Here is a 27129-nt window from a genome sequence, read left to right as displayed (position 1 = left end):
GCTGGTGAACAAAATGGAGGAGATTCGACTCAGCATCACACACAGCATGAAACTTCAGAACTGTAATGTCATGATTTTCACGGAAACATGGCTACACAGCGGCATTCCGGACAACGCTATTGAGCTAGCGGGACGACACACACTCTGGGCGGATAGGATATTAGATGGCTCCGGTAAGACCAGAGGCTTGGTGCACGAACTGTTATTGTCGAGAGTCATTGTTCAGCTAACCTGGAGTTTCTCATTGCTAAATGTAGACCTTTTTAACTACCACGGGAGTTCACTTCCACTATTATTACTGCTGCTTACATATTCCCCCTGATGCTGATGCTAAGCTCGCTATGAAAGAATTTTATGCGGCCATCAGTAAACAACAGACTGTTCACCCGGAAGCTGCGTTTATTGTTGCGGGAGATTTTAATCACTCAAACTTAAAGGCAGTTCTTCCAAAATTTCATCAGCATGTTTCATGTCACACCAGAGGGAACAAAACTTTAGACCATGTATACACAAACATGGCTGGAGCTTACGTTGCGACCCCCCCTCCCCCACCTGGGACAGTTAGATCACCTTTCTTTGTTTCTCACCCCCAAATATGCACTCCTCATCAACCGGGTAAAGCCCTCAGTGAGAACCATCAAGGTGTGGCCCGCAGAGGCAGATTTCACACTTCAGGAAAGGTTTTTACACACAGACTGGAGTACATTTGCTTCTCAGGCCACCAGTGACTCTCACACAGACATTGACTGCTATACCTCCTCTGTTCTGGATTACATCAGTTTCACCACAGACAGTGTTACTACCCAGAAACAGATCATCACATACCCAAATCAGAAGCCATGGATGAACAAGGAGGTGCGCCTCCTGCTGAAGGCATGCACTACTGCCTTCAGGTCAGGTGACGCTCAGGCCTACAGCACATCCAGAGCTAACCTGAAGAGGGGCATCAAAGTGGCCAAGCACTGCTACAAGCTAAAGATAGAGAAGCATTTTTCCAACTCTGACCCTCGACGCATGTGGCAAGGCATCCAGGCCATCAGTGATTACAAATCCTCCCACTCCACCCCCGCTTCCACTGATGTCCTCTTTCTGAATGAGCTTAATGACTTTTATGCTCGCTTTGAGAGAGACAACAAAGAAACTGCCACAAAGCTCAAACTCTCGGCTGATCACTCTCCAATCAAACTCTCCTCCACAGATGTCTGCAATGCACTGAGCCGGATCAGCGCTCACAAAGCCGCTGGACCAGACAACATCCCTGGTCGCGTACTCAGGGCATGTGCTGAGCAGCTCGCTGGGGTCTTTAGTGACATCTTCAACCTGTCTCTTGCCCAAGCAGCTGTTCCCACTTGCTTTAAATGTACCTCCATTGTGTCAGTGCCAAAACACTCCAACCTAACGTGCCTGAACGACTACCGCCCTGTAGCACTGACACCCATTGTCATGAAGTGCTTTGAGCGGCTGGTCCTGGCACACCTGAAGGACTCTCTGCCAACCAAATTAGACTCCCACCAGTTTGCCTACCGAAGCAATAGAAGCACAGAAGATGCAGTTTCCATGGCACTGCACTCTGTGCTCACACACTTGAACAATAAGAACACCTATGCATGTATGCTGTTTGTTGACTTCAGCTCAGCATTCAATACCATCATTCCATCCAAGTTAATAGCCAAACTTCTAGATCTGGGCATTAACACCTCCACATGCAACTGGGTCATGGACTTTCTGACCAAAAGACCCCAGCAGGTTCGATCTGGCTTCATCTGCTCCAACACCATCACACTCAACACTGGTGTACCACAGGGCTGTGTGCTGAGCCCCTTCCTCTACTCCCTCTTCACCTCCGACTGCAGGCCTGTGAATGGATCTAACTCCATCATCAAGTTTGCAGATGACACTACCGTGATTGGTCTCATCACCAACAATGATGAGACTGCCTACAGGGAGGAGATCCAGCACCTAGCCACATGGTGCCAGAACAACAACCTGCTCCTTAACACTGCCAAGACAAAGGAGCTTATTGTGGACTTCAGGAAGGAGGCAAGAGGCACACATGACACCACCCACATCAACGGGATGGCTGTTGAGCGTGTCTCCAGTTTCAAGTTCCTGGGGATCCACATCTCGGCGGACCTGTCCTGGAACATCAACACCTCCAACCTGGTCAAGAAGGCTCACCAGCACCTCTTTTTCCTGAGGACACTTAAAAAAAATCAGCTCTCCTCGGATATCCTGGTGAACTTCTACCGCTGCGCAGTAGAGAGCATCCTGACCAGCTGTGTCACAGTCTGGTATGGGAGCTGCTCTGTTGCAGAGCGTAAGGCACTGCAGCGGGTGGTGAAAACTGCCCAGCGCATCACAGGGACTCCACTCCCAGCCATGGAGGACATCCAGAAGAAACGCTGTCTGCGTCGAGCTCGCAGCATTCTTAAGGACTCCTCTCATCCCTCCCATAGACTGTTTACTCTTCTGCCCTCTGGCAGGCGTTACAGGTGCCTCTGGACCAGGACCAGCAGACTAAAGAACAGCTTTTTTCCTAGAGCTGTCTCTTTAGTGAACTCTGACACTCACTGATACACTACCACATTCCCCCCACACCTCACACTCTTTGCTAATGGACTCTCTTAACAAAAACTTATGCTCACCAAGACACTGATCATTTCTCACCTCACACTTTGTTATTGCATGGACTGTTTACACAAACCTTTGCTCATTTGCACACTGCTCTTTTTTGTATTGCTGCTCACCATAAACTTATCACCACTGTACATATACCCGTTCTCTGTTTATAGTTATAGCAATATATTATGTCCACCGCTTATATCCTTCTGTAAATCTCTGTGTATAGTAATAGCCATCTGTATATCATGTTCATAATACATATATATATATATATATATATTCATCTGGATATTATTGTTCATAGTACATATATATATTTATATTCATCTGTAATTATATTTATAGTACATATATATATACTCATCTGTATATTATGTTTTCAGAACATATATATTCATCTGTATACTACATTTATAGTACATATACATCTTTAAATTACTGTTTATAATCTATTTTATTTTATTTAACTTTCTTTCGGCTTCTCCCGTTAGGGGTCGCCACAGCGGATCCTCCGCACGTTTGATTTGGCATATGTTTTTACGCTGGATGCCCTTCCTAACGCAACCCTCCCAAATTTATCCGGGCTTGGGACCGGCACTGAGAGTGGCTGGGGATGGTTCCCTGACCGGGAATCGAACCCGGGTCACAGCGGTGAGAGCGCTGCATCTTAACCACTAGACCACCAGGGGACCTAATCTATTTTATTTTATTTAAACTATGTAAATTCATGTAAAAACTGAATATCCTGCACTTGTTGTTATTGCACTCTGGTTAGACCCAAACTGCATTTCGTTGCCTTGTACTTGTACGTGTGTAATGACAATAAAGTTGAATCTAATCTAATCTAATCTAATCTAATCTAATCTAATCTAATCTAATCTAATCTATTGGGCCTAAACACCTCATTCTGCAACTGGATTCTGTACTTCCTGGCTGGGAGACCTCAATCAGTCCAGATCGGAACACATCATCAAGTTCGCCGATGACACGACCGTGGTGGGTCTCATCAGCAATAATGATGAGTCAGCATACAGAGAGGAGGTGAAACAGAAAAAACCAAAGAGATGGTTGTTGACTTCAGGAGAGAACAGAGCTGCCATTTTCCACTGATCATCGATCGATCCTCCGTTGAGATCATCAAGAGCTCCAAATTTCTTGGTGTACATCTGCCTGGTCACTCAACACCAGCTCCATTACCAAGAAAGCAGCACCTCTACTTCCTGAGAAGGCTGAGAAAAGCCCATCTCACTCCCCCATCCTAATCCTGTTCTACAGAGGGACCATTGAGAGCTTCCTGAGCAGCTGCATCATTGCCTGGTTTGGGTACTGCACTGCCTAAGATCACAAGACCCTACAGAGGATAGTGAGGACAGCTAGGAACATCATTAGGGTCTCTCTACCCTCTATCATGGACATTTACACCACACACTGTATCCGCAACACCAACAGCATTGTGGACGACCCCACACACCCACACCCACACCCACACCCACACACACACACACACACACACACACACTCCTCACACACACTTTTCACCATCCTGCTATCAGGAAAGCGGTTTCGAAGTGTTTTTCTGCTGAGATGCAGTAGGTTTACTGGTCGGTGCAATTATGTGTTTGTGTATTTCTCCCACACTGTCTTGTGTTGTCTGTTTTCACTGTTTTTCATTTGCACTGTTTACACTCAGTTGCACACGATGCACTTGGCATGGACACTTACTTTAGTCCTTAACTCTGTGTTCTGTCATGTAGCTTTATGTTGTGTGATGTAGCTCTGTGTTTTTTAATGTACAGTAGCACCAGGGTTCTGGAAATGACAATAAAAGCTCATTGACTTGACTTGATGTTCCAGTCAGGGAGCTTCCTCCTTCTTGTTCACCTGTTACAGAATCAGCTTTATTGGACAAGCATTTATTGGAGTGCAGAGTAAGAACAGTACATTACGTGGAGATACAAGACACACTGACTGACAGAAAGTGACATTCATACATGGTAAAGGTAACTGGTCTGTAGCCATTTTGTCCAAAGATTCAGGTTTTTATGGGAGCAGGTATCATGAAGCATGATGGGACCATGCTCAGTTCCAGTGATCAATCGAAGATCAGCATGACCTGAACTGAACAGGTTTTTAGGCAAAAGAGAATGTCTTGGTTGGGTGTCATGTATACTTGTAACGTGTGTGCTTTCTACACATACCTACACATTAAAACACAGGGTCAGCCATGATAGAGAGCCCCAGTAACCCAGAGCCTAAACCAATGAGCTATCACTTTCCAAGCAGCAAACAATGGTTTTTCATTGTTGAATTTTCTGCAAATGGTGGTTGGGGTGGATGTGTGGTGCTCCAATTTCACATAGAACCCAATCTGTGCAATCAAAGCAGTCCTGCAATTTCAAATTTGGCTTCATCTGTGAATTTCTTCTCTGTAGTGACTAGTTTTAATGTATGCTTATAAGTAGGAATGAGGTGAACCAGAGAGTTGTCAAAGTAACTAAGTGCAGCACAGGAAGCAGAGTGGTCGATGTCCTCTAAAACCATGTAGCAGTGGTCCAGAGTAATTCCTTATTATTGTATAACTACTGTGTGTGCGTGTGCGTGTGTGTGTGTGTGTGTGTGTGTGTGTGTGTGTGTACCTCAGTATCTCCAGTGTACAGTGTGGAGTCTCCAGTCCAGCAGAGAGCAGCTTCACTCCTGAATCCTGCAGGTTATTGTGACTCAGGTTCAGTTCTCTCAGTCTGGAGGAGTTTGAGCTGAGAACTGAGGACAGAGTTCTACAGCTTTCCTCTGTCAGATTGCACTTCCACACCCTGCAACAAATATTATAATATATTTCATGTATTTTTCTGATTGTCAAAATAGGTTTGTTTCCATTTGTTGGGAATGATCTGTCTAGCTAGGTTCTAGTGTCAGGGTAAAAAATAATAAACAGCTTGTATATAATCATTGCAAAGACAACAAGGGACTGTCAGTGATGCAACTACCAGACAGGCTTGGACTACACGGTGCCGAGAGAGGAATTGGTGTATTGTATGAGGAAGTCAGGTGTGTCAGAGAAGTATGTGAGGGTGGTGCAGGACATGTATGAGGACAGTGTGACAGCAGTGAAGTGTGCAGTAGAAACAACTGACTGGTTCAAGGTGGAGGTTGGAACTGCATCAAGGATTGGCTCTGAGCCCTTTCCTGTTTGCAGTGGTGATGGACAGGTTGAAGGACGAGGTCAGACAGGAGTCTCCATGGACTATGATGTTTGCGAATGATATCGTTATTTGTGGCAAGAGTTACGCACTAAAGAGAAGGGGAATGAAAGTCAGTAGGAGTAAGACAGAGTACATGTGTGTGAATGAGAGGAAGGGCAGTGGAGTGATGCGGTTGCAGGGAGAAGAGGTGGAGAAGGTGGAGGGGTCAGGTACCTGAGGTCAGCAGTGTAAAGTAATGGAGCGTGTGTTAGAGAAGTGAAGAAAAGAGTGCAGGCAGGGTTGAGTGGGTGGAGAAGAGTGATAGCAGGAGTGATTTGTGATAGAAGAGTATCTGTAAAAATGAAAGGGAAAGTTTAAAGGGACTGTGGTGAGACCTGAGATGTTGTATGGTATTCTCCTACTTCATATTGGTAGGAGAATACTGAGGATAGAGCCACCAGAATGGAGGAAAAAAAGGGAAGGCCATAAAGGAGGTTCATGGATGTGGTGAAGGAAGACATGCAGGTAGTTGGTTTAAAAGAGGCAGATGTAGAGGAAAGAATAGTATTGAGAAGGATGATCTGCTGTGGCAACCCTTAATAGGAACAGCCAAAAGAAAAAGAAGAAGAAGAAGAAGACGGGAAGCTTAGTGGAGCAATTAATCAAACCCTCGAAAGTATGAGTTTGACGTTTTTTCACAATGATGGATGCAACTGTCCAAGTGCTTGGGCCCAAATTGTTTGCTGTATTAGGAGGTCTCACAACATAAAGCAAGGGGCCTTCTGATTTGTTATATATACATTACCATACAGTGGAATTTTTCCTTTGCATATCCCAGTGATGATAAGAAGCTGGGATCAGAGCAAGGGGTCAGCCATGATACAGCACCCCTGGAGCACAGAGGTTTACGGGCCTTGCTCAAGTGAATAAAGTTTGTAGGAGCACCCCATGCTGTATATAATCTGTAAGCTCTTGCTGTGCAAGCGCAGGTACAGCACTATAAAAAAATAACTGTCTAGAGCTCGAACGGGAAGTCCTTCACTCTATTTTGTGTGCTTTGGCTCTTTATCTCTTTATCTCAAATCTATTCTCTTCTGCTAAGGTAGGATTTTGACTTTTGTATATTATCTGTTCAGCTGAATTCTTTCTACAGGTGTTATCTGCATTTTTATATTGGATAGTAATGTTGGTTCTACTGTGCTGGTCTGTGCTTATTAGCTTTCTTAGGTGATTAATCGAGTAGTGTTCTAGAAGAGATAGAAGGGAAAGTACTGAGGAGTGTTGCTAACAGCATCCCTCCAACAGTTCTTAAGGATTTCAACCTGACAAGCTTCAGTCATCTTACCTTCTGAATCTACTGAATACCTTCTCCTTGACATGTAACAGCTGCCCTCTCACACACAAGGGGGGAAATGTCCTAGACCTGGTTTTCACTCGCCCTGCCCAGCTACCCAGTGGCGGGCTGTACATTTGCTACCTGGGCCTTCAGTGGGGACTTAAGCACATTAATCTACCTCTTAATACACCACTATCACGTCACAATTATAGAAACCATCAATACAATACAAAAATGCAATATAGAAACGTATAGCATAACATAGAGAGAGACATTTCACATATGGAGGGTGAAAACCATTTTACTAAAGCCAAAAACCAAAACTCTAACATCCACATACACGTACTGGAAGCAGTGCAGCCAAGAGAAACGCTATGAAATGAAGAGAATAAACTGATGGGAATAAATTAATACAATTTCATGGAACAAATATTAGAATTTAGGTTGTAAATGAAGGTCAGTGCTTTTGATAGTGTTTAGGTCAGGAGAGAAGGATTTGCTGGCCCTGACCTCCCACCACTGCTGCTACCCCACTTCACATTTCTGATCATCACCTGGTTTACTTTACAATCACTCTTCCTATCCTACCTGAAAACTATTTCCAACTTATCTCTCTAACTGCTGTAACCTCCACTCTATCTTTTCCTCCTCTGTAGCTTCTTGTATTTTTTCAGCTCTTCCTGACTCTTACTCCTTTTCCTGTCTACCCTTGGACTCTGCCCCTGACACTTTCCTCTCCTATCTTTCCTCTATAGACCTCCTCTGCTCCCTGACTGCTAAACTTCTTGTACCGCCCAAAAGATCCTAAATCAGCAGAGAGGAAGTGGAAAAAAACAGAACTCGATGCAGACCTTGCATGTTATTGAGCAATCCTGACCAAATTCTCTTCGGACGTGACTTCTGCCAAGACTGCCTTCTACAAGCAAAAGATCGAGCACAAGATCCTCGTAAGCTCCACGTCTTCTCTTCACTGCTCAACCCCCCTGCTCCAATACTCTTTTGGTGTCAAATTTCTTAATCAGAACATAAGAAAAGAAACTACAATTCATCCAATTTTGCAATCCCACCAACACTGCCTGCTGGATCCAATCTCTTCAATTATGTTCCAGACCATATCATAAGACCTCCTGCCATTCATCACCATAATCATCAATGGGTCCTTAGCATTTAGCCATGGGCCAACTACCTTCAAGGGAGCAAGGGTTATTCCCATCTTAAAAAACCTGCTTTTGATCCATTGGACAACAACTACAGATGGGTATCACTTCTCTCCTTTCTTTTCTAAAACTCTGGAACACACTGTTTTTAACCAACTGTCTGTCACTCTCACACAACAGCCCCCAGCCTCGTAATATTAACAAGAACAAGCTGAATAATGTGCATTTGACCAAGACAAGTCAGTCAAGTCAAGTTTAAATCAACAGTGAAGGTGAAGGTGTGTGTTTATTCCTGATGAGCAGCCATGGCGACTGTGGCAAGGAAAAACTCCCTTAGATGTTATGAGGAAGAAACCTCGAGAGGAACCAGACTCAAAAGGGAAACCCATCCTCATTTGGGTGACATCAATAGTTTGAACATAAATCTGATCAGATGTTTTGGAGCACAAGGTTATGATGTGATGTGTGTTATGTGTAGAACTCACTAAAAAGATACGTCTTTAATCTGCACTTAAACTGTGAGAGTATGTCTGAACACTGTCAGGAAGACTATTCCAAAAAATGTGCGAATGTTCTACCACCTTTAGTGGACTTTGCTATTCTAGGAACTACTAGAAGTAAAGAGTTTTGAGATCTCAGGGAGCGTGACGGATTGTAGCATGTTAGAAGACTGGAGAGATACATGGAGATAAACCATTTAGTGTTTTGTAGGTAAGTAGCAGTAGTTTGTAGTGGATTAGAAGATTGGGGTTTATATGGTGATATTTTCTCGACTTTGTAAGAACTCTGACTGCTGCATTCTGGACAAACTGTAGCTTGTTTATTAATGATGCAGGACATCCACCTAGTAATGCATTGCAATAGTCCAGTCTGGAGGTCATAAACGCATGGACGAGCTTCTCTGCATCAGATATAGACAACATGTTTCTTAACTTAGAAATATTTCTAAGGTGAAAGAAGCTGTTTTTGTAACTTGATTGATGTGATTTTTAAAAGACAAGTTGCTCTAAAATAACTCCCAGGTCTTTTACTGTTGAACTAGTGGTTACAGAACATCCTTCTTAATGCAGGTTGAGATGCTGGAGCTTCTGTGGACTGGTTTTTGAGCTTATGAGCAAAATATCCGTCTTATCGGAATTTAATAATAGAAAGTTATGGGTCATCCAATCTCGTATTTCTTTAACACACTCAGTTATCCAAAATAATTGAGTGTATCACCTGGTTTTGATGAGATATATAGCTGAGTATCATCAGCATAACAGTGGAAGCTAAACCCATACCTTTTAATAATGCCTAATGCCTGTCCCTGAATGCCAATGTAATTCTGTCTTGAGCTATAGTGTCGAATGCAGCACTAAGATCTAGTAAAACTAACAGTGAGGGTCTGAAGCTAAAAACAGGTCATTAGTGATTTTAACTTGAGCAGTTTCTGTGCTATGATGGAGCCTGAAACCTGACTGAAACTCTTCAAAGAGTTTCAGTCAGGTAATCTGATAGTGTAATTTGTAATTTGATAGTGTGTTTTGATCCAAATTAGGTGTCTTAATGAGGGGCTTAATAACTGCTAGCTTGAGGGGTTTAGGGACGTGACCTAAAGATAGTGAGGAGTTAATAATATTCAGAAAAGTCTCACCAGCTTTATGTAACACTTCCTTCAGTAGTTTAGTTGGAATGGAATCTAACTGACATGCTGTTGATTTGGTTTTAGTGATAAGAACATACAGCTCTTCCTGTCCTGTACATGTAAAGCAGTGTAGTTGTAATTGTGGAGTTTTCCTGAAACACTTAAATTAGCACTTTCCAAATTTGCTTTGTAGAATTCTGGGGTTATATTTATATTAAGTGTGTAATCTTGTGTACCAGTGTAGATTTATCCATTACTAGAGACTCAAAGCACTTTTGTACGTCGCTCCGGATAAGGGCATCTGCTAAATGCCGCAAACGTAAATGTAAATAAAAAAAACTTTCTTTCGGCTTCTCCCATTGGGGTCGCCACAGCGGATCATCCGCATATTTGATTTGGCACATGTTTTTATGCTGGATGGCCTTCCTAACGCATTTATCTGGGCTTGGGACCGGCACTACGGCTTGTGCAACCCTAATGGCTGGGATCGAACCCGGGCCACAGCGGTGAGAGCGCCGCATCCTAACCACTAGACCATCAGGGAACCATTGCAAATTTAAATGTAAATGTACAATTGGTCCAACCTCTACAATTGTTTTTCTTATACTTTCAATTTTTGCAGTGAAGAAATTCATAAATTATTCACTATAAACTCTGATGGAACACATTTTTCAGATCCCTGATTTGTAGTTGGTTTAGCGACTGTACTGAAAAGGAACCTGGGATTGTTTTTGTTGTTTTCTATGAGTTTGCTCAGGTGTTCAGCTCTAGCAGCTTTTAGTGCCTGTCTGTAGCTCAGCATACTGTCTTTATACGCAATTCTAAATACCTCCAATTTATTTTTCTTCCTTTTTCTTTCCAGATTATGGGCTAATCAACTGTCCTTCTCCTCATAGGTTGCTAATGTGACTTGCTCTTGTTGATGTTTTCTCTACAACATCTGAAGGATTCGACTTCGGCTGCCCAGCTGGTTCAAGACTGACTCTTGTCATTTCAAGATTGGACTACTGCAAATTTCTACTGGCAGATTGACCTCTGAACGCTATTCATCCACTGCAAATTATCCAAAACGCAGCTGTGGGACTTGTGTCCAACCTGCCCAAGTCCTCCCCCTGTCATTTTCTTCTCATGTCAGAGAGGTGGGGCGGTGGGGTTATGTGGCATGGAGGGCCGGTTGATGAATAGAGGGCAGAGCCAGAGGAAATGAGCAGTGATAATCACACACCAGTAGGAGAACCAACTAATCAGTGTTTCCCTTTGTAATAAATGGGGAAGAGTATAAATGAATAAGGCCAAATAAAACCAGTTCTGTTTTGGTGAACCTGCCGCATGTCTCCTCTTTCTTCCACCATGAGACAGTGAGCTCTCCACACTAATCTAAAATTATAAGCATTTTCAATTCATATGTATGACATGACACACGGATTGACACACACACACACACACACACACACACACACACACACACACACACACACACACACATTTTTGTGTAATTTTTTAGTGATCTTACTTTAGTATTTCCAGAGTACAATGTGGAGTCTCCAGTCCAGCAGAGAGCAGCGTCACTCCTGAATCCTGCAGGTTATTGTTACTCAAGTCCAGATCTCTCAGTCTGGAGGAGTTTGAGTTGAGAACTGAAGATAGAGATCTACAGCTTTCCTCTGTCAGATTACAGTCACATAACCTAGAAGAAAATCAATCAATTATAATATTGAGCCAAAATAAATTAGCATGTCAGCAGCATATTAGCATGTCATTCACAATGCACAATTCTGGTACGTTGGCTGTTGCTATTTAAGGACTTTGTTTACATTTAGTCCTTGCTAGTTAACCTATTCAGTACCTTGCTCCAGAGGTGTGTGTGTGTGTGTGTGTGTGTGTGTGTGTGTATATACCTCAGTTTCTCCAGTGTACAGTGTGGAGTCTCCAGTCCAGCAGAGAGCAGCGTCACTCCTGAATCCTGCAGGTTATTGTGACTCAGGTCCAGTTCCCTCAAACTGCAGGAGTTTGAGCTGAGAACTAAGGACAGAGTTCTACAGCTTTTCTCCGTCAGATCGCAATCACACAGCCTGGAAGAAAACAATAATCTAAAGTAAAGTGTGTTCCTCTCATGTAAACCAATCACCGACAGAAACAATACAGGAAATTTTGGAAAGTCTACAAAACAGCAATTCTAAATGTGTTTAAGAAACAGACACATTCCAGTTGAATCAATATGAGTTGTTTGATATAATTTGGCCTCCCTGCATGGCTAAAATGTCACACTGAATCCTTGCTCAATGGAAAGTGTTCCTTTCCCCAGTGAACTTGCAGGAAATGCTGTTTCCTTTTAGGCCACACTGTAACTTTACTCCCAAGTGAGTTACAGTGGAAGCTGTTGATCCCTCGCATACTACCCAGGCCCCTTTGCTGGAGAGGCAAGCCAGAAACCACTGTTCTCTTGGGAATCTTCAGAACAGAAGATTTCTTTGTAGCCTTACAAAGATCTGTGCCTTGCAACAATCCTGTCTCTGAGTGCTGCAAGCAATGTCGTTTACCTCATGGCTTGGTTTTGCTCTGATATGCATTGCTTTCTATAGAGAGGTTTGTGCCTTTCCAAATCATGTCAAATGAATTTCATTTACCACAGGTGGACTCTAATCAAGGTGTAGAAACATGTCAACAACGATCAAGAGCAGTATGGTTGCAAAGGCTCTGATTACTTATGTACATCCAATATTTCTGTATTTTTTTTATTATTATTTTTTTTTAAATATCCAGACTTTTCTAGATTTGCCAGATAAGAAAATCCATTGCGTAAGGTAACGTTTAGTCCTGTAGATTTGCAGCCACTCTAGCTAATGATTCCAAAAACATGAGAGGCTGCTATCTCATGTGATAATGCTGCTATCTGCTATAAAGGCTTAATGCTAATTCAAGTCAAGAGTTATTTTGTCACTTAAAGCAGTCACATACTGATGTGAAGGCAGGAAAACACTTTTATGTTATAAAACATTTTTTTAAAGAGAATGTTAGTGTCTATATTTTGTTTTGTAAGAATTTAGTGAGTTCTGATTGTTCTTGTCTGGCTACTCCTAATGTAGTCTGTTGACCAAATGGAAGAAAGGGACATTATTGTCTTCTACACTCCTGACATTGTGTGTGTGTGTGTGTGTGTGTGTGTGTGTGTGTGTGTGTGTGTGTGTGTGTACAAGTGATTATCTTACTCCAGTGTCTCCAGTGTACAGTGTGGAGTCTCCAGTCCAGCAGAGAGCAGCGTCACTCCTGAATCCTGCAGTTTATTGTTAGTCAGGTTCAGATCTCTTAGTCTGGAGGAGTTTGAGCTGAGAACTGAAGATAGAGTTTTACAGCTTTCCTCGGTCAGATTACAGTCGTACATACTGGAAGAAAAAAAGGTAAGACACTGTGAACACAACCATAACACAGCTGAAGTGTAACATGTACAAGAAATGTGTGTTGTTCTGTCCTATGTGTGTTGTTCTGTCATTATATCACATACAGATGTGGCCATTAAGGTTGCATGTTTCTTCCTGTGGCTTGCCGCATTTCGTCCCGCGAATTCCCTTTGAGTCCTGTAGGCACTTTTTGCAGAATTTGAATACGTGTTGTTCTTTGCAGAATAGCCCCCAAATGGCACGTGGAACAACATACTTCATTAACAGGCCAGACCAAATTGCCCATAAACACTTTAATAATTAATCAAAATAATGTAAGTCTGCATTTAATGTTGCGATTGTGAGAAAACATGCACAATGAAATATAAATAAAATCCCTGATTTCCTCCAGGGGCGGCACCCGATGCCCCAAACCCACCTATGCCAGGTGGGCCAGGGCACTCCGAGAAAGGCCCCTCCAACCGTCCAGGTTCTAAGGAGACCCGGTTAGCATCGCTGTGGGACAGGGGAAAACCGGAAAAGAGCCCAAGGCAAAGCAGCGCCCTCTGCGGAGGCTTGGAGCAAAGCGACGCCCACCACGGAGATCTGGAACGGAGCGATGCCCACCACAGAGATAGAAAATGGAGCAATGCCCACCACGAAGATCTGGAATGGGGTGACGCCCACCACGCAGGTCTGGAACAGAGCAACGTCCTCTGCGGAGGTCTAAAGCTGGAACTCCCTCGGCGGAGTTCAAAGGTGGAGCGACGTTCTTGGTGGAGTCCAGAAGCCGAGCAACGCCCTCAGTGGAGTCCGGAGACCAAGCAACGCCCACGGTGGCGTTCAGAGGCTGAGTCATGCCTTTTGCTGGAGTTTGAAGTAGACCTTGGGGTATGACGGCATCCGCGGCAGATCTCGAGTGTTTCGACACCTTGGAGGGATCTTTGAGGTGCGACAGCCCACTTAAAGGGACTTGGGAGTGCTTTCTCGTCTCCAGAGCAACCCCGAGAAGAGACGTCGCCTGGAGAGGAACTCGGAGGTGTGAAGTCACTTGGAGAGGAACTCGGAGACGTGATGTTGTCTGGAGAGGGACTCGGAGGCGTGACGTCACCTTTAGGTCTTGGTCCACGTCGTCACCCTCGGAAAGGCTTTTAGGCAAAACGTCACCGTCAGAGATGTTGCCTTCAGGGGAACTTGTGGACGAGACGTCGCTTTAAAGGGGAACTTGTGGACGAGACGTCGCCTTCAGGGGAACTTGGGGACGAGATGTCGCCTTCAGGGAAACTTGGGGGCGAGACGTCGCCTTCAGGGAAACTTGGGGGCAAGCTGTCACCTTCAGGGAAACTTGGGGCGAGCCGTCGCCCTGTGGGGAACGACGTCCCAACGACGGCCAGGCAGCGGTACGACGTCCCCGTTGCGGCCAGGCAGCGGTACAACGTCCCTCTCACGGCCAAGCAGCGGTACATCATCCCCGTTGCGGCCAGGCGTGGGTTCGGCGGCAACCTCGATGGACGCTGGAGCGGAGCGCCACCCTCGGCGGAACACTGGAGCGGAGCGGCACCTTCGGATGCCCTGAACTGCTTCCGGTGACGTAGCTTCCTGTGTTTGACTTGTTTTGCCGCGAGTTCCGTGTTTGTATTTCTTTTGGCGTTTTCAAACTTTACTATCTACCTACCTATCTATCCATTTTTTCTCTTTTAATAATCCTAAATTGTTGTTGTCTTCCTGACTTGTGCCTGTAGTCAGTTAACTCAACTATCACTAGTGTTGTCTATATTCATTGCCTTTCACTCATATCTCTGTATATTAACTCTGTTCGTGATTATGAGCACTATGCCGGCTGTGTGTCTGACTTTGAGCGCAGGTGAGGACTCTTTCGAGTTGCAAACAGTGGAGTTGGAGATGGAGGCTTTGGAGAAACAAATTCTCGAGCTGCATGCAAAGTATGCCCAGCTGCGAAAGCGGCGCTGGAAACATCCCGGGCGGACGTGCACTTGTCCCAGGTAAATCGTTCACTCCAGCACCGGTGCACCACAGACCTTGGATGCGGCAGCAGCAGAAGCCGCGAGCGTCTCCCCCGCCACCACTGACCTTTGAGATCTCGACTGAAAACTCGAACTGCGCCCCTCTCCGCGAGACCATGATTCTCGGAGATTCCATCGTCCGGCATGTCCGCACTACCGGAGCTAAAGGTAAGGTGCAAACTCGCTGTTTTCCTGTGCCCGTGTTCTCAATGTTGCTGCGCAGGTACCCACGATCCTGAACGAGAATTTCGCAGCGGTTTCGACACCAGGCTGAGGCAAACGGAGATCTTAAAGAGGTGTCTCCATCAGGACCTGTCTTCATCAGGATCCTGGTGGAGACAGTACGCAGCACATCGCCCACATCGAGGATCATTGTGTCAGGACCTCTTCCCACTTACCAGCGAGGGGCTGAGAAGTTTAGTAGACTTTTAGCACTAAATTAATGGTTACAGTCATGGTGTCGAGAGCACAAACTTCTCTTTGTTAATAACTGGAACTGTTTCTGGGAGCGTCCTAGGTTCTTCTGGCCCGATGGCCTGCACCCAAGCAGAGTTGGAGCAGCAGTGCTATCAGATAACATCTCTTGAATACTTCACACCATCTGACTGGTAAGACATCAGGAAATCTTCAACTATGAGAAAATGCATACAACAGACCAAATAGTTACAAGTACACAAACAGCCCAGTTTATAGAAACCATATTTATTCCTCGTGTAGTAAAACCAAGAATTAAATACACAAGATCCAGAAATAATCTTATTACAGTTAAAACTGCAACTCACCGCTTTAACCACACACTAGACTTAATAATATCCCACGGAGCAGACGTCACTGATATAGATATCTTACCTCAGAGTGATGACATCACAGACCATTATCTCATACTGTACACACTACAGGTAAAGCAGATTAGCCGTGTTTCACCACGTTATCGACCTGGTAGGACTATTGTTCCAACCACTAAGAACAGATTAATAAATAACCTGCCTGATTTATCTCAATTTCACACTAAACCCATAACTGCTGATCATCTTGAAGAAATGGTTAACAACATGGACCTTATCCTCACTAGCACATTAGACACTGTTGCCCCCATCCGGTTAAAAAAGGTTAGAGAACAAACACCTGCACCTTGGTATAATAGTCATACGCATGCCCTCAAGAGAACAGCCCATAATCTGGAGAGAAAATGGAGGAAAACTAAATTGGAGGTATTTAGAATTGCGTATAAAGACAGTATGCTTAGCTACAGACAGGCGCTAAAAGCTGCTAGAGCTGAACACCTGAGCAAACTCATAGAAAACAACCAAAACAAACCCAGGTTCCTTTTCAGTACAGTAGCTAAACTAACTACAAATCAGGGATCTGAAAAATGTGTTCCATCACAGTTTAGTAGTGAATAATTTATGAATTTCTTCACTGGAAAAATTGAAAGTATAAGAAAAACAATTGTAGAGGTTGGACCAATTGTACATTTACATTTAAATTTGCAATGGTTCCCTGATGGTCTAGTGGTTAGGATGCGGCGCTCTCACCGCTGTGGCCCGGGTTCGATCCCCGGTCCGGGAACCGACCCCAGCCATTAGGGTTCCTTTTTAATACAGTAGCTAAATTAACTACAAATCAGGGATCTGAAAATTGTGTTCCATCACAGTTTAGTAGTGAAGACTTTATGAATTTCTTCACTGAAAAAATAGATAACATTAGAAAAACAATTGTGGCGGTCCAACCTCTGACAGCATCTCCTGAAAGAATCTTACCTTCAACTCCACAACTACACTGTTTTACATGTATAGGACAGGAAGAGCTGTATGATGTTATTATCAAAGCTAAATTAACAACATGTCAGTTAGATCCCATTCCAACAAATCTACTAACACTAGAATTACTGACTTTTTATTTTCTGGTGCACATCCTGAGGTGTAATTCACCCCTGCTGAGATTTTCACAGTTCTTCAGCTCGATTCTCCTCCTGCTTTTGTTGTGCAAACCACCCAACACCTGTGAGGCCTGGTACATTTGCATTTGTTTACTGAGACTGAGAGAGCCTAGTGAGTTCAGGAGACCCACGAGAGCTTGAATTTAGAGCTTGAACTAGAAGAGTTGTCTTCAGCTTTACTGTTAAATTCCGCATATCCTTGTAAAGGACCCTAAGTTGTCGGAGTTCCTCCAGAATGGCCCCCTTATCTTCACAGAGTTGCCTAATCTACTGTGATGTCCTAGGCAGCTTGTCATTGCTTGGTAAACTGTGTGTCTGCCTCTATTGTAGCCTGGAGATACAGCCAGTTTTTATCTGTTCTCCCTCGAAATTCAAGCTCTCGTGGGTCTCCTGAACTCATTAGACTCTGATGGAGATGGTGAACTACAGTGTGAACTACCAGTGGCCATTCGACATCGTGCAACCTGTCACTCAGCACTGACCATTCAGCAGTGGCCTTTCAGCATGCATTCTGCATCACGCAACCTACCGAACAGCAGCTAACAGAAGATAGCAAGAATCACCTCATATGCGATCAGTTCTATACCCAGTAAAGTTGAGTGTTCTGAATCCTGTACCGTGTTTTGACTGACACGCTGGGGCGAGTACAATTCCTTGATCAGCGCACACCAGATAGTGAAAATCCTAACATTTTGTGCTTCGAGCTGGATAGGAAACCTTCCTAACAAATGGTCCTGATTCTGTCCATTGTGACTGTATGTAAGGAAGTGGCGTTGCATGACTACAGCACAGTGCTTTTGAATAAAAGCAGACCGACCCAGGCGGGACAATCATTTCTTCTTCGCATTTTTGAGAACGCACATCAGGATGGCCTCCATATCACTGCCACGCAGGAAGAACCTCTCCGAGCAACAGGCTTTGGCCTGGCTATAGGAAATGGAAGAAGCAGACTCTAATCGAGGAAAAATTTCATTTGTCCAGCAGGCCACTGATACCTCCTCAGAAGAATCCTAAAAGGAGACGGAACAAGAACCCAACATGCCTCCATGGAAGATGCACCGTGGTACTGGGAAGCCCTGTCTGAGCCAGACGGCAAAAGACGGCACTGTGTGGGTAGAGGAGGACATTGGAATGCCCAGTGCAGTAGCAAATCACTCGTGCTTTACTGCGCAAGCTAGACCCACATAGTCTGATAATGTTTGTCATGGCCATAGTACGTATGATATTTATATAAACCCATTTAGAGTGAGGTTCATGTAAATGTACTATTATCTATTTGTTTATCTTCCGACAGCATAAAATTACAAGCGTGCTTTAAAGCTTCCTTTGCCTGTTAGACGTGGGAATGCTGCAGACCATCAGGAAGTGCACGGTCCATCAAACCCGCAGAACAGAGCCGGACTGGAATTTGGCAATTCATGAACTGATGGCATTCATCCTCTCCTTGAACTGCCACCTTAACGTGGTGGAGGGGTTTGAGTACCCGAATGACCCTAGGAGCTATGTTGTCCGGGGCTATATGCCCCTGGTAGGGTCTCCCAAAGAAAACAGGTCCTAGGCGACGGGTCAGAGTAAGAGCGGTTAAAAAAAACCCTTATGAGACAGAATAGATCAAGGGCCGTGATGTCGCCCGTTATGGCGCAGCCGGGGCCTCACCCTGGAGCCAGGCCCGGGGTTGGGGCTCGTATGCGAGCGCCTGGTGGCCGGGCCTTCCCCCACGGGGTCCGGCCGCGCTCAGCCCAAATGAGCGACGTGGGGCCGCCTTCCCGTGGGCCCACCACCTGCAGGAGGGACCGTAAGGGGGCGGTGCGAAGAGGATCGGGCGGCAGTCGAAGGCGGGGGCCTCGACAACCCGATCCCTGGACACGGAAGCTAGCTCTAGGGACGTGGAATGTCACCTCGCTGGCGGGGAAGGAGCCTGAGATTGTGCGTGAGGTTGAAAGGTTCCGACTAGAAATAGTCGGGATCACCTCTACGCACGGCTTGGGCTCTGGAACCACACTCCTCGAGAGAGGATGGACTCTTCACCACTCTGGAGTTGCCCATGGTGAAAGGCGGCGGGCTGGTGTGGGTTTGCTTATAGCCCCCCAGCTCAGCCGCCATGTGTTGGAGGTTACCCTGGTGAATGAGAGGGTCGTTTCCCTGCGCCTACGGGTCGGGGATAGGTCTCTCACTGTCGTGTGTGCCTACGGGCCAAACGGCAGTGTAGAGTACCCGGCCTTCTTGGGGTCTCTGGGAGGGGTGCTGGAAAGTGCTCCGACTGGGGACTCCGTCGTTCTACTGGGAGACTTCAATGCCCACGTGGGCAGCGACAGTGATACCTGGAGGGGCATGATTGGGAGGAACGGCCCCCCTGATCTGAACCCGAGCGGTGTTCAGTTATTGGACTTATGTGCTAGTTACAGTTTGTCCATAATGAACACCATGTTCAAGCATAAGGGTGTCCATCAGTACACGTGGCACCAGGACACCCTAGGCCATAGGTCGATGATCGACTTTGTGGTCGTTTCATCTGACCTGCGGCCGTATGTCTTGGACAGTCGAGTAAAGAGAGGGGCGGAGCTTTTAACTGATCACCACCTGGTGGTGAGTAGGATCCGATGGCGGGGGAGGAAGCTGGACAGACTTGGCAGACCGAAGCATACTGTGAGGGTCTGCTGGGAACGTTTGGCCGAGTCTCCTGTCAGAGAGATCTTCAACTCCCACCTCCGGCGGAGCTTCGACCGGATCTGGAGGGAGGCTGGAGATATTGAGTCCGAGTGGACCATGTTCTCCACCTCCATTGTCGAAGCGGCCGCTCGGAGCTGTGGCTGTAAGGTCTCTGGTGCCTGTCGAGGCGGCAATCCCCGAACCCGGTGGTGGACACCGGAAGTAAGGGATGCCGTCAAGCTGAAGAAGGAGTCCTATCGGGCCTGGTTGGCTTGTGGGACTCCTGAGGCAGCCGACGGGTACCGGCAGGCCAAGCGAACTGCAGCCCGGGTGGTTGTGGAGGCAAAAACTCGGGCCTGGGAGGAGTTCGGTGAGGCCATGGAGAAGGACTATAGGCTGGCCTCGAAAAGATTCTGGCAAACCGTCCGGCACCTCAGGAGAAGGGAGCAGTGCCCTACCAATGCTGTTTACAGTAGAGGTGGGGAGCTGTTGACCTCACCTGGGGAGGTCGTTGGACGGTGGAAGGAATACTTTGAGGATCTCCTCAATCCCGCCGTCACGTCTTCCATTGAGGAAGCAGAGGCTGAGGGTGGACTCGTCCATCACAGTTGTTTGCCCACTGACAAGAGGTAAATCTGGCTTCAAGGAGAAATGGTTCCAGGAAGGGCTCAGGACTGACTAGTGATGAAAGCTTAGTTATAGAAAGAGTGTATATATAAAGTGAACTTGGCTGAATAAATGCCTGGTACCTGAATTCTCACCACACCAGAGTATACGTAAAAGGTAAAAAGCAATATTAGCAATCATTAACACAAACAGTGCAATTTAGTGTTATATTAAAGAATAAACCATGAAGTCAAATATTTATATATAAAATACTCACTCAGCTTTTCTGGAGGCTTTGACCACTGGCAGCAGCTTCAGAAGACATTCATCTGATCGATCATATTTCCTCAAATCAAACACATCCAGCTCCTGTTCTGAGTTCAGTAACACAAACACCAGAGCAGACCACTGAGCAGGAGAGATTCTGGATCCACTGAGACAACGATGCCCTCCACTGTTCAGATAAGTTTGTACTTCCTGCTCCAGAGAATCATCATTCAGTTCATTCAGACAGTGGAACAGATTGATGGATTTCTCTGGAGATGGATTCTCTCTGATCTTCTCCTTAATGTACTTGACTGTTTCCTGTTTGCTGTGAGAGCTACTTCCTGTCTGTGGCATTAAACCTCGTAAGAGAGTCTGATTGGTCTCCAGTGAGAAACCCAGAAGGAAGCGGAGGAACAGGTCCAGGTGTCCATTCTCACTCTGTAAGGTCTTCTCCACTGCACTCCTGAGGAACTCAGACATGTTTGATTTGGTGAAAAGATCAGACAGATCAGTGGTTTGTTGTTGTGTTACATTTCTGCTGATGAAGGAGAGAAATGCGTATAAAGCAGCCAGAAACTCATGAACACTCAGATGTACAAAGCTGAACACCTTCCCCAGGTGAAGCCCAAACTCCTCTCTGAAGATCTGAGTACACACTCCTGAGTACACTGACACATCTCTCACACCAATGCCACACTCTCTCAGGTCTTCCTCATAGAAGATCAGGTTTCCTTTCTCCAGCTGGTGGAAAGCCAGTTTTCCCAATGCCAGGATGTTCTCTCTGGTCTGCTGACGATCAGGATCACATTTATGATGGAACTTTTGGTCCTTGTGTTTGATCTGAAAGATCAGGAAGTGTGTGAACATTTGAGTCAGAGTCTTGGGGATCTCTCCACTCCCTGCTTCACCCAACATTCCCTCTAGAACAGTGGCTGAGATCCAGCAGAAGACTGGGATGTGGCACATGATGTGGAGGCTTCTTGAAGACTTCATGTGTGTGATGATTTTATTGGACAGGCTCTGATCACTGATCTTCTTCCTAAAGTACTCCTCTTTCTGAGGATCACTGAACCCTCGTACCTCTGTTACCTGGTCTACACACTCAGGAGGGATCTGATTGGCTGCTCCTGGTCGAGAGGTGATCCAGAGTTGGGCAGAGGAAAGCAGATTCCCCTTGATAAGGTTCGTCAGCAGCACATCCACTGAGGCTGATTCTGTTACATCACTCAGTATCTCATTGTTCTGGAAATTTAGAGGAAGTCGACACTCATCCAGACCATTAAAAGATCAACACCATTTTGTAGGAGTTACAGTTTATTAATTCTAGTTTTCTCATTTCTGGGAAAAAGTGATGAAGAAGATCCATCAGACTGAGATGTTTTTGCTTCATCAGATTGAGCTCTCTGAAGGGAAGTGGAAACATGAAGGTGATGTTCTGATTTGCTTTTCCTTCAGCCCAGTCCAGAATGAACTTCTGCACAGAGACTGTTTTTCCAATTCCAGCAACTCCTTTAGTCAGCACACTTCTGATGAACTTCTCTTTAAAGAGATCATTACATTTGATGGGTGTCTCCTGTGTTGCTGGTCTCCTAGACAGTGTCTCAATCTGTCTCACCTCATGTTCTTTATTAACGTCTCCACTCCCTCCCTTTGTGATGTAGAGCTCTGTGTAGATCTCATTCAGAAGTGCTGAGCTTCCATGCTGTGAGATTCCTTCATTAACTCTTTTAAACTTCTCTCTCAGGCTGGATTTGAGGTTTGGGTGATACACAGAATGACGTTCCAGCTCTAATAAACAGGAGCTTAAAATAATATGATAAATAATAAAATACTTAAACACCATCAATCATATATTATTCAGTACTAAATTTGAGTCTAAATGTGAATATACATCAGCTGGTACTGTGTATTTGTAATATTTGAGAAGGGCTCTACTACTCACCAGGCAGCTTTACATATGAAAATTAAACACTTCTAACTATTTGACTGACTGCATTAATCATCTGATAAAACTATCATAATTTCCAGCCCTTACCAGTTTGCAGTACATTACTAAGGTCTGATTTTTTTATGGTCTGTTGTTTGCTGTTCAGCTGATGATCTTGTTCTGCACTGCTGTTAACTCTGGGGTTCTCATGTTGGTGTCTGTGGAAAATATAAACTTAATATGTTACTAAGACTGTAAAATCATGGGTCACTGTTTATAGTTTTGGCTATGAGATGTAAGGATTTGTTTTCATAATTCATATGTGGTGTGATTCTCTAGATGTGCTCAACCATGGCATGACCATGTGGTGAGCCAGGAATATATTCAGTTATACTGTTTTTACTTTACTGCATTTTGTTTAGTTTTGGCAGCATTAAGAGACGAAAGGTCTCGTGTCACAAAGAGACATAGCCAATGACCATAGCCTAACCCTAAACCTAACCCTAACCCTAACCCTAACCCTTGTCAACCCCTGAAATTACACACTCAAATCAATGAAGCAGAGTTTCTTAATAATTAAACAATATTGTAGTAAAAAGTATTGTAGGCTAAATATAAAATCAAATCTTATTACTATTTATCTGAATATACTTCAGCTAACGGAATGGCAGTAAGCAGGGTGCTGAGAAATCGTGTAAAGACTGATAGTGACTCAGCTGTTTAGACATTTAATGGAATGTTACTTTTTTCACCCAAATGACAGAATAGAGAAGAGTCTTGAAGCATCTCTTCCTTTATCTTCAGAGATGCTTGGAAGAGTGGAGCAGTGGAACAGGATGGAGGGACCAGTCAAATAGTAGTAGCAGACTGAGGGAACTTGGTGCGGTACATGGTTAGATAAGTGGTATGAGGTAGAGGGCTGCTGGTCTGTTTTTAACTTTGCAAGTGAGCATCAGTGTTTTAAACTCGATGCCAGAAGCTTATGGAATTTTAAGGGACAGCCTTTTCTCGACAGTGCCTGGGTGGTGTGGTGCAACTACCATATCCTGATTATTGATCCAACTGTGTTCACTGGTATATCCAAACTTTTGTATATAAATTCCTGAAGCTATGCATGTTTCTTCTTTAAATTTGTAGCTTAGCAGGTATTAAAACCTAAGTAAAAAAACCTGAAAAATATCCAAATCTTTCAAAAATAAAACCTCCTCTTTATCGCCAAGATTCTAGAAAAGGTTGTAGCACAGCAGTTCTGCTCACATCTACTGAGGAATAACATTTATGAAATGTATCAGTCAGGATTTCGGCCTCATCATAGCACAGAGACGGCGCTAGTTAAGGTGGTAAATGACTGTTATTGGTCTCTGATCAGGGTTTTGTCTCTTTACTTGTTTTGCTCGACCTCAGTGCAGATGTTGCTTTTGGTTACATGGCTTCTGCAATTCTGCTTTCAGAATCTTCTTCTAACGGTGGATTGTGAATCCTTCCCCCTGACCTCTGCTGGTGATATTTGTGTGGGTTTCTTCACAATTCTCACAATGTCATCAGCTGTTGTTGGGATCCTCAGGTATTTTAATATTTTAATGTTTTTTTCTTTTTCAAGACACTCAAAGTGATAACTTAGCTATGCTTAATGTTTCTGCAAAGATTCAGGTTTTAAAAAGCTTGCCTTTCTCCTTACTCAAAATGTCTAATAAACTGTCTATTAACACATTCCTTTATAAATATGAATCAATTAAACATGAAATTCTAAACTCTCTTCTCATATTTATCTTTTAATCTCAAACCCAAATCACTTCCTTCTACTTAAAAATGGTCTTGCTGTTCCAATAGTTTTGGGACAGACTGTGCAACATCTGGTGTGGGGTTTTATATACACAGAGTGAGTCTTATATATACACTTTATTAGGTACACCTTACTATTACCGGGTTGGACCCCCTTTTTCCTTCAGAACTGCCTTAATCCTTCGTGGCATAGATTCAACAAGGTACTGGAAACATTCCTCAGAGATTTTGGTCCATATTGACATGATCCCATCACGCAGTTCCTGCAGATTTGTCGGCTGCACATCCATGATGCGAATCTCCCGTTCCACCACATCCCAAAGGTGCTCTATTGGATTGAGATCTGGTGACTGTGGAGGTCATTTGAGTACAGTGAACTCATTGTCATGTTCAAGAAACCAGTCTGAGATGATTTGCGCTTTATGACATGGCGCGTTATCCTGCTGGAAATTTTGGTGAGCCTGTGCGAATTGTAGCCTCAGTTTCCTGTTCTTAGCTGTCAGGTGTGGCACCCGTTGTGGTCTTCTGCTGCTGTAGCCCATACGCCTCGAGGTTCGACGTGTTGTGCGTTCAGAGATGCTCTTCTGCATACCTCGGTTGTAACGAGTGGTTATTTGAGTTACTGTTGCCTTTCTATCAGCTCGAACCAGTCTGGCCATTCTCCTCTGACCTCGGGCATCAACAAGGCATTTGCACCCACAGAACTGCTGCTTACTGGATATTTTCTCTTTTTCGGACCATTCTCTGTAAACCCTAGAGATGGTCATGCATAAAAATCTCAGTAGATCAGCAGTTCCTGAACTACTCAGACCAGCCCGTCTGGCACCAACAACCATGCCACGTTTAAAGTCACTTGACTCACCTTTCTTCCCCGTTCTGACGCTCGGTTTGAACTGCAGCAGATCGTCTTGACCGTGTCTACATGCCTAAATGCATTGAGTTGCTGCCATGTGATTGGCTGATTAGAAATTTGCGTTAACGAGCAGCTGGACAGGTGTACCTAATGAAAGTGGCCGGTGAGTGTGTGTGTATATATATATATATATATATATATATATATAAGTATTAAGCAGAAACAGTATCCACCTGAACTCTATTCCTAGTATCATAGAAAATCCTCTAAATGCTTGTGTAAATGTGGTATATTAGCTAATATTTAAAATAAATATATTTTTCAATTACATGTACCTCAGATCAGTACACTGGTCTTCCACACTGAAGAGATTTGGGAGCTCCATTGACCAATCAGTCTTCATGGACACACAGCTCGGTTCTGGTGAGTCCGATCCCTTAATCTTACTCAGACGAAAACACACCAAGGCAAATACGTTTCTCCTAAAGTACTTTTATGAATATACTCTCCTTAAATCAATGATATCGGATGTATCTACATCTTAGTCCAAAACCCAGAATGTCTGATGATTAGTACAACCAAAGTGTTGTTGATTTCTGGATTGTGATTGGTTAGAAAGTTGATCAATATGGATGGCTAAAAGTGTTTGTTTTAATAATTACACTTATTTTTTAGCAACAGCTCATTCACAGGGGAAATGTATTAATAAACATGTAGTAATGTCACTAAACTAAAGTAAAAATGTACTAATAAACAAACACCTGTAAATCTGATCATTTACTATTAGCGAATAATATAAATTCTTTCTCTTACGTCTTTGCTGTCTTTGGATTTTCTTCTTTAGAAAGATTCATGTTGGAACTGTGTCACATCACACACACACACACACACACACACACACACACACACACACACACACACAGAGAGAGAGAGAGAGAGAGAGAGAGAGAGAGAGAGAGAGAGAGAGAGAGAGAACATGATTGAATCTGTTGGTAAGTTAGATAAGATTATTTTTATGTGAACATGTACATAATCAGATGTGTTCCAGGTCTTGTTTATTTTCAGTGAATGTCAGAGCTACGTATGGATCCACACATGCAGGAAATATCAGATTACAAAATCATAAAATAAACTTACATGAAAATGACATACATGAAAACTTCATTAAACACTTACCACACTGTTCCTGATCCGGAAAACATGAATGTCATCAACTTCTTAAAGTTTTATGTATAATACATGCTGGTTTTACTTCAGGTGTGTCTTAAAATGGTGCTGCTGAATTCCATTTCTTCTAAAACCAGTTTGACCTGCTGTAGTGACACACTGCACCACTGCAGTCACTCCTGCTGGTCACAGTGTGTAATTGCTCCAGTCATTCCAATAAAAGCTCCTTTATGCTAAGTGGCAGCTCAGTAGTTGAGGCTCTGGGTTACTGATTGGAAGTTCATGCACTAGGATTTCCAAGCTGCCACTCTTGGGCGCTGTATCATGGCTGATGCTGAGCTTTGATCCCAGCTTCCCAACATCACTGGGATATGCGAAGAAAGAATTTCACCGTGCTTTAAAATACAAGTATAAAGCCTATTTACTGCGAAATTCTCTGTATTCTATCTATCATAATATATATAGTAAGTCTAGACGTGGCCTAGCCTTCCCAGGAGTCTTAAAGAATGATGATCAGAATGACATAGTGTTAACCCGTTAGCCTTCGGCACAGCTCTTGGGACTCACAGCTCTCTCTCTCCCTCTCTCCTCCACTCTCCTCCTCTCTCCCTCTCTCCTCC

General features: G+C 44.3%; 2 protein-coding genes across 2 annotated transcripts in view; one reads left to right on the top strand and one right to left on the bottom strand.

Moving 5' to 3' along the window:
• LOC310737875 (NLR family CARD domain-containing protein 3-like) overlaps positions 1–25990 on the bottom strand; it is a 51925-nt gene extending 25935 nt beyond the window's left edge. Inside the window, 8 exon segments of the mRNA XM_083562589.1 lie at positions 5259–5432; positions 11432–11605; positions 11817–11990; positions 13128–13301; positions 20791–22065; positions 22067–22568; positions 22816–22925; positions 25678–25990. Coding sequence (XP_083418715.1) covers positions 5259–5432; positions 11432–11605; positions 11817–11990; positions 13128–13301; positions 20791–22065; positions 22067–22568; positions 22816–22925; positions 25678–25745 — 2651 coding nt within the window. The 5' untranslated portion in view covers positions 25746–25990.
• LOC310737933 (uncharacterized protein) overlaps positions 1–27129 on the top strand; it is a 184000-nt gene that overhangs the window by 123362 nt on the left and 33509 nt on the right. Inside the window, exon 2 of the mRNA XM_083562720.1 lies at positions 8339–8358. Coding sequence (XP_083418846.1) covers positions 8339–8358 — 20 coding nt within the window. The remainder of the gene's footprint in view (positions 1–8338; positions 8359–27129) is intronic.

Source organism: Silurus aristotelis (assembly GCF_946808225.1).
Source record: "Silurus aristotelis genome assembly, chromosome: 15".
Classification (NCBI taxonomy): Eukaryota; Metazoa; Chordata; class Actinopteri; order Siluriformes; family Siluridae; genus Silurus; species Silurus aristotelis.
The sequence above is the reverse complement of the archived record's forward strand: the minus strand, read 5'-3'. Positions and strand labels throughout refer to the sequence as shown.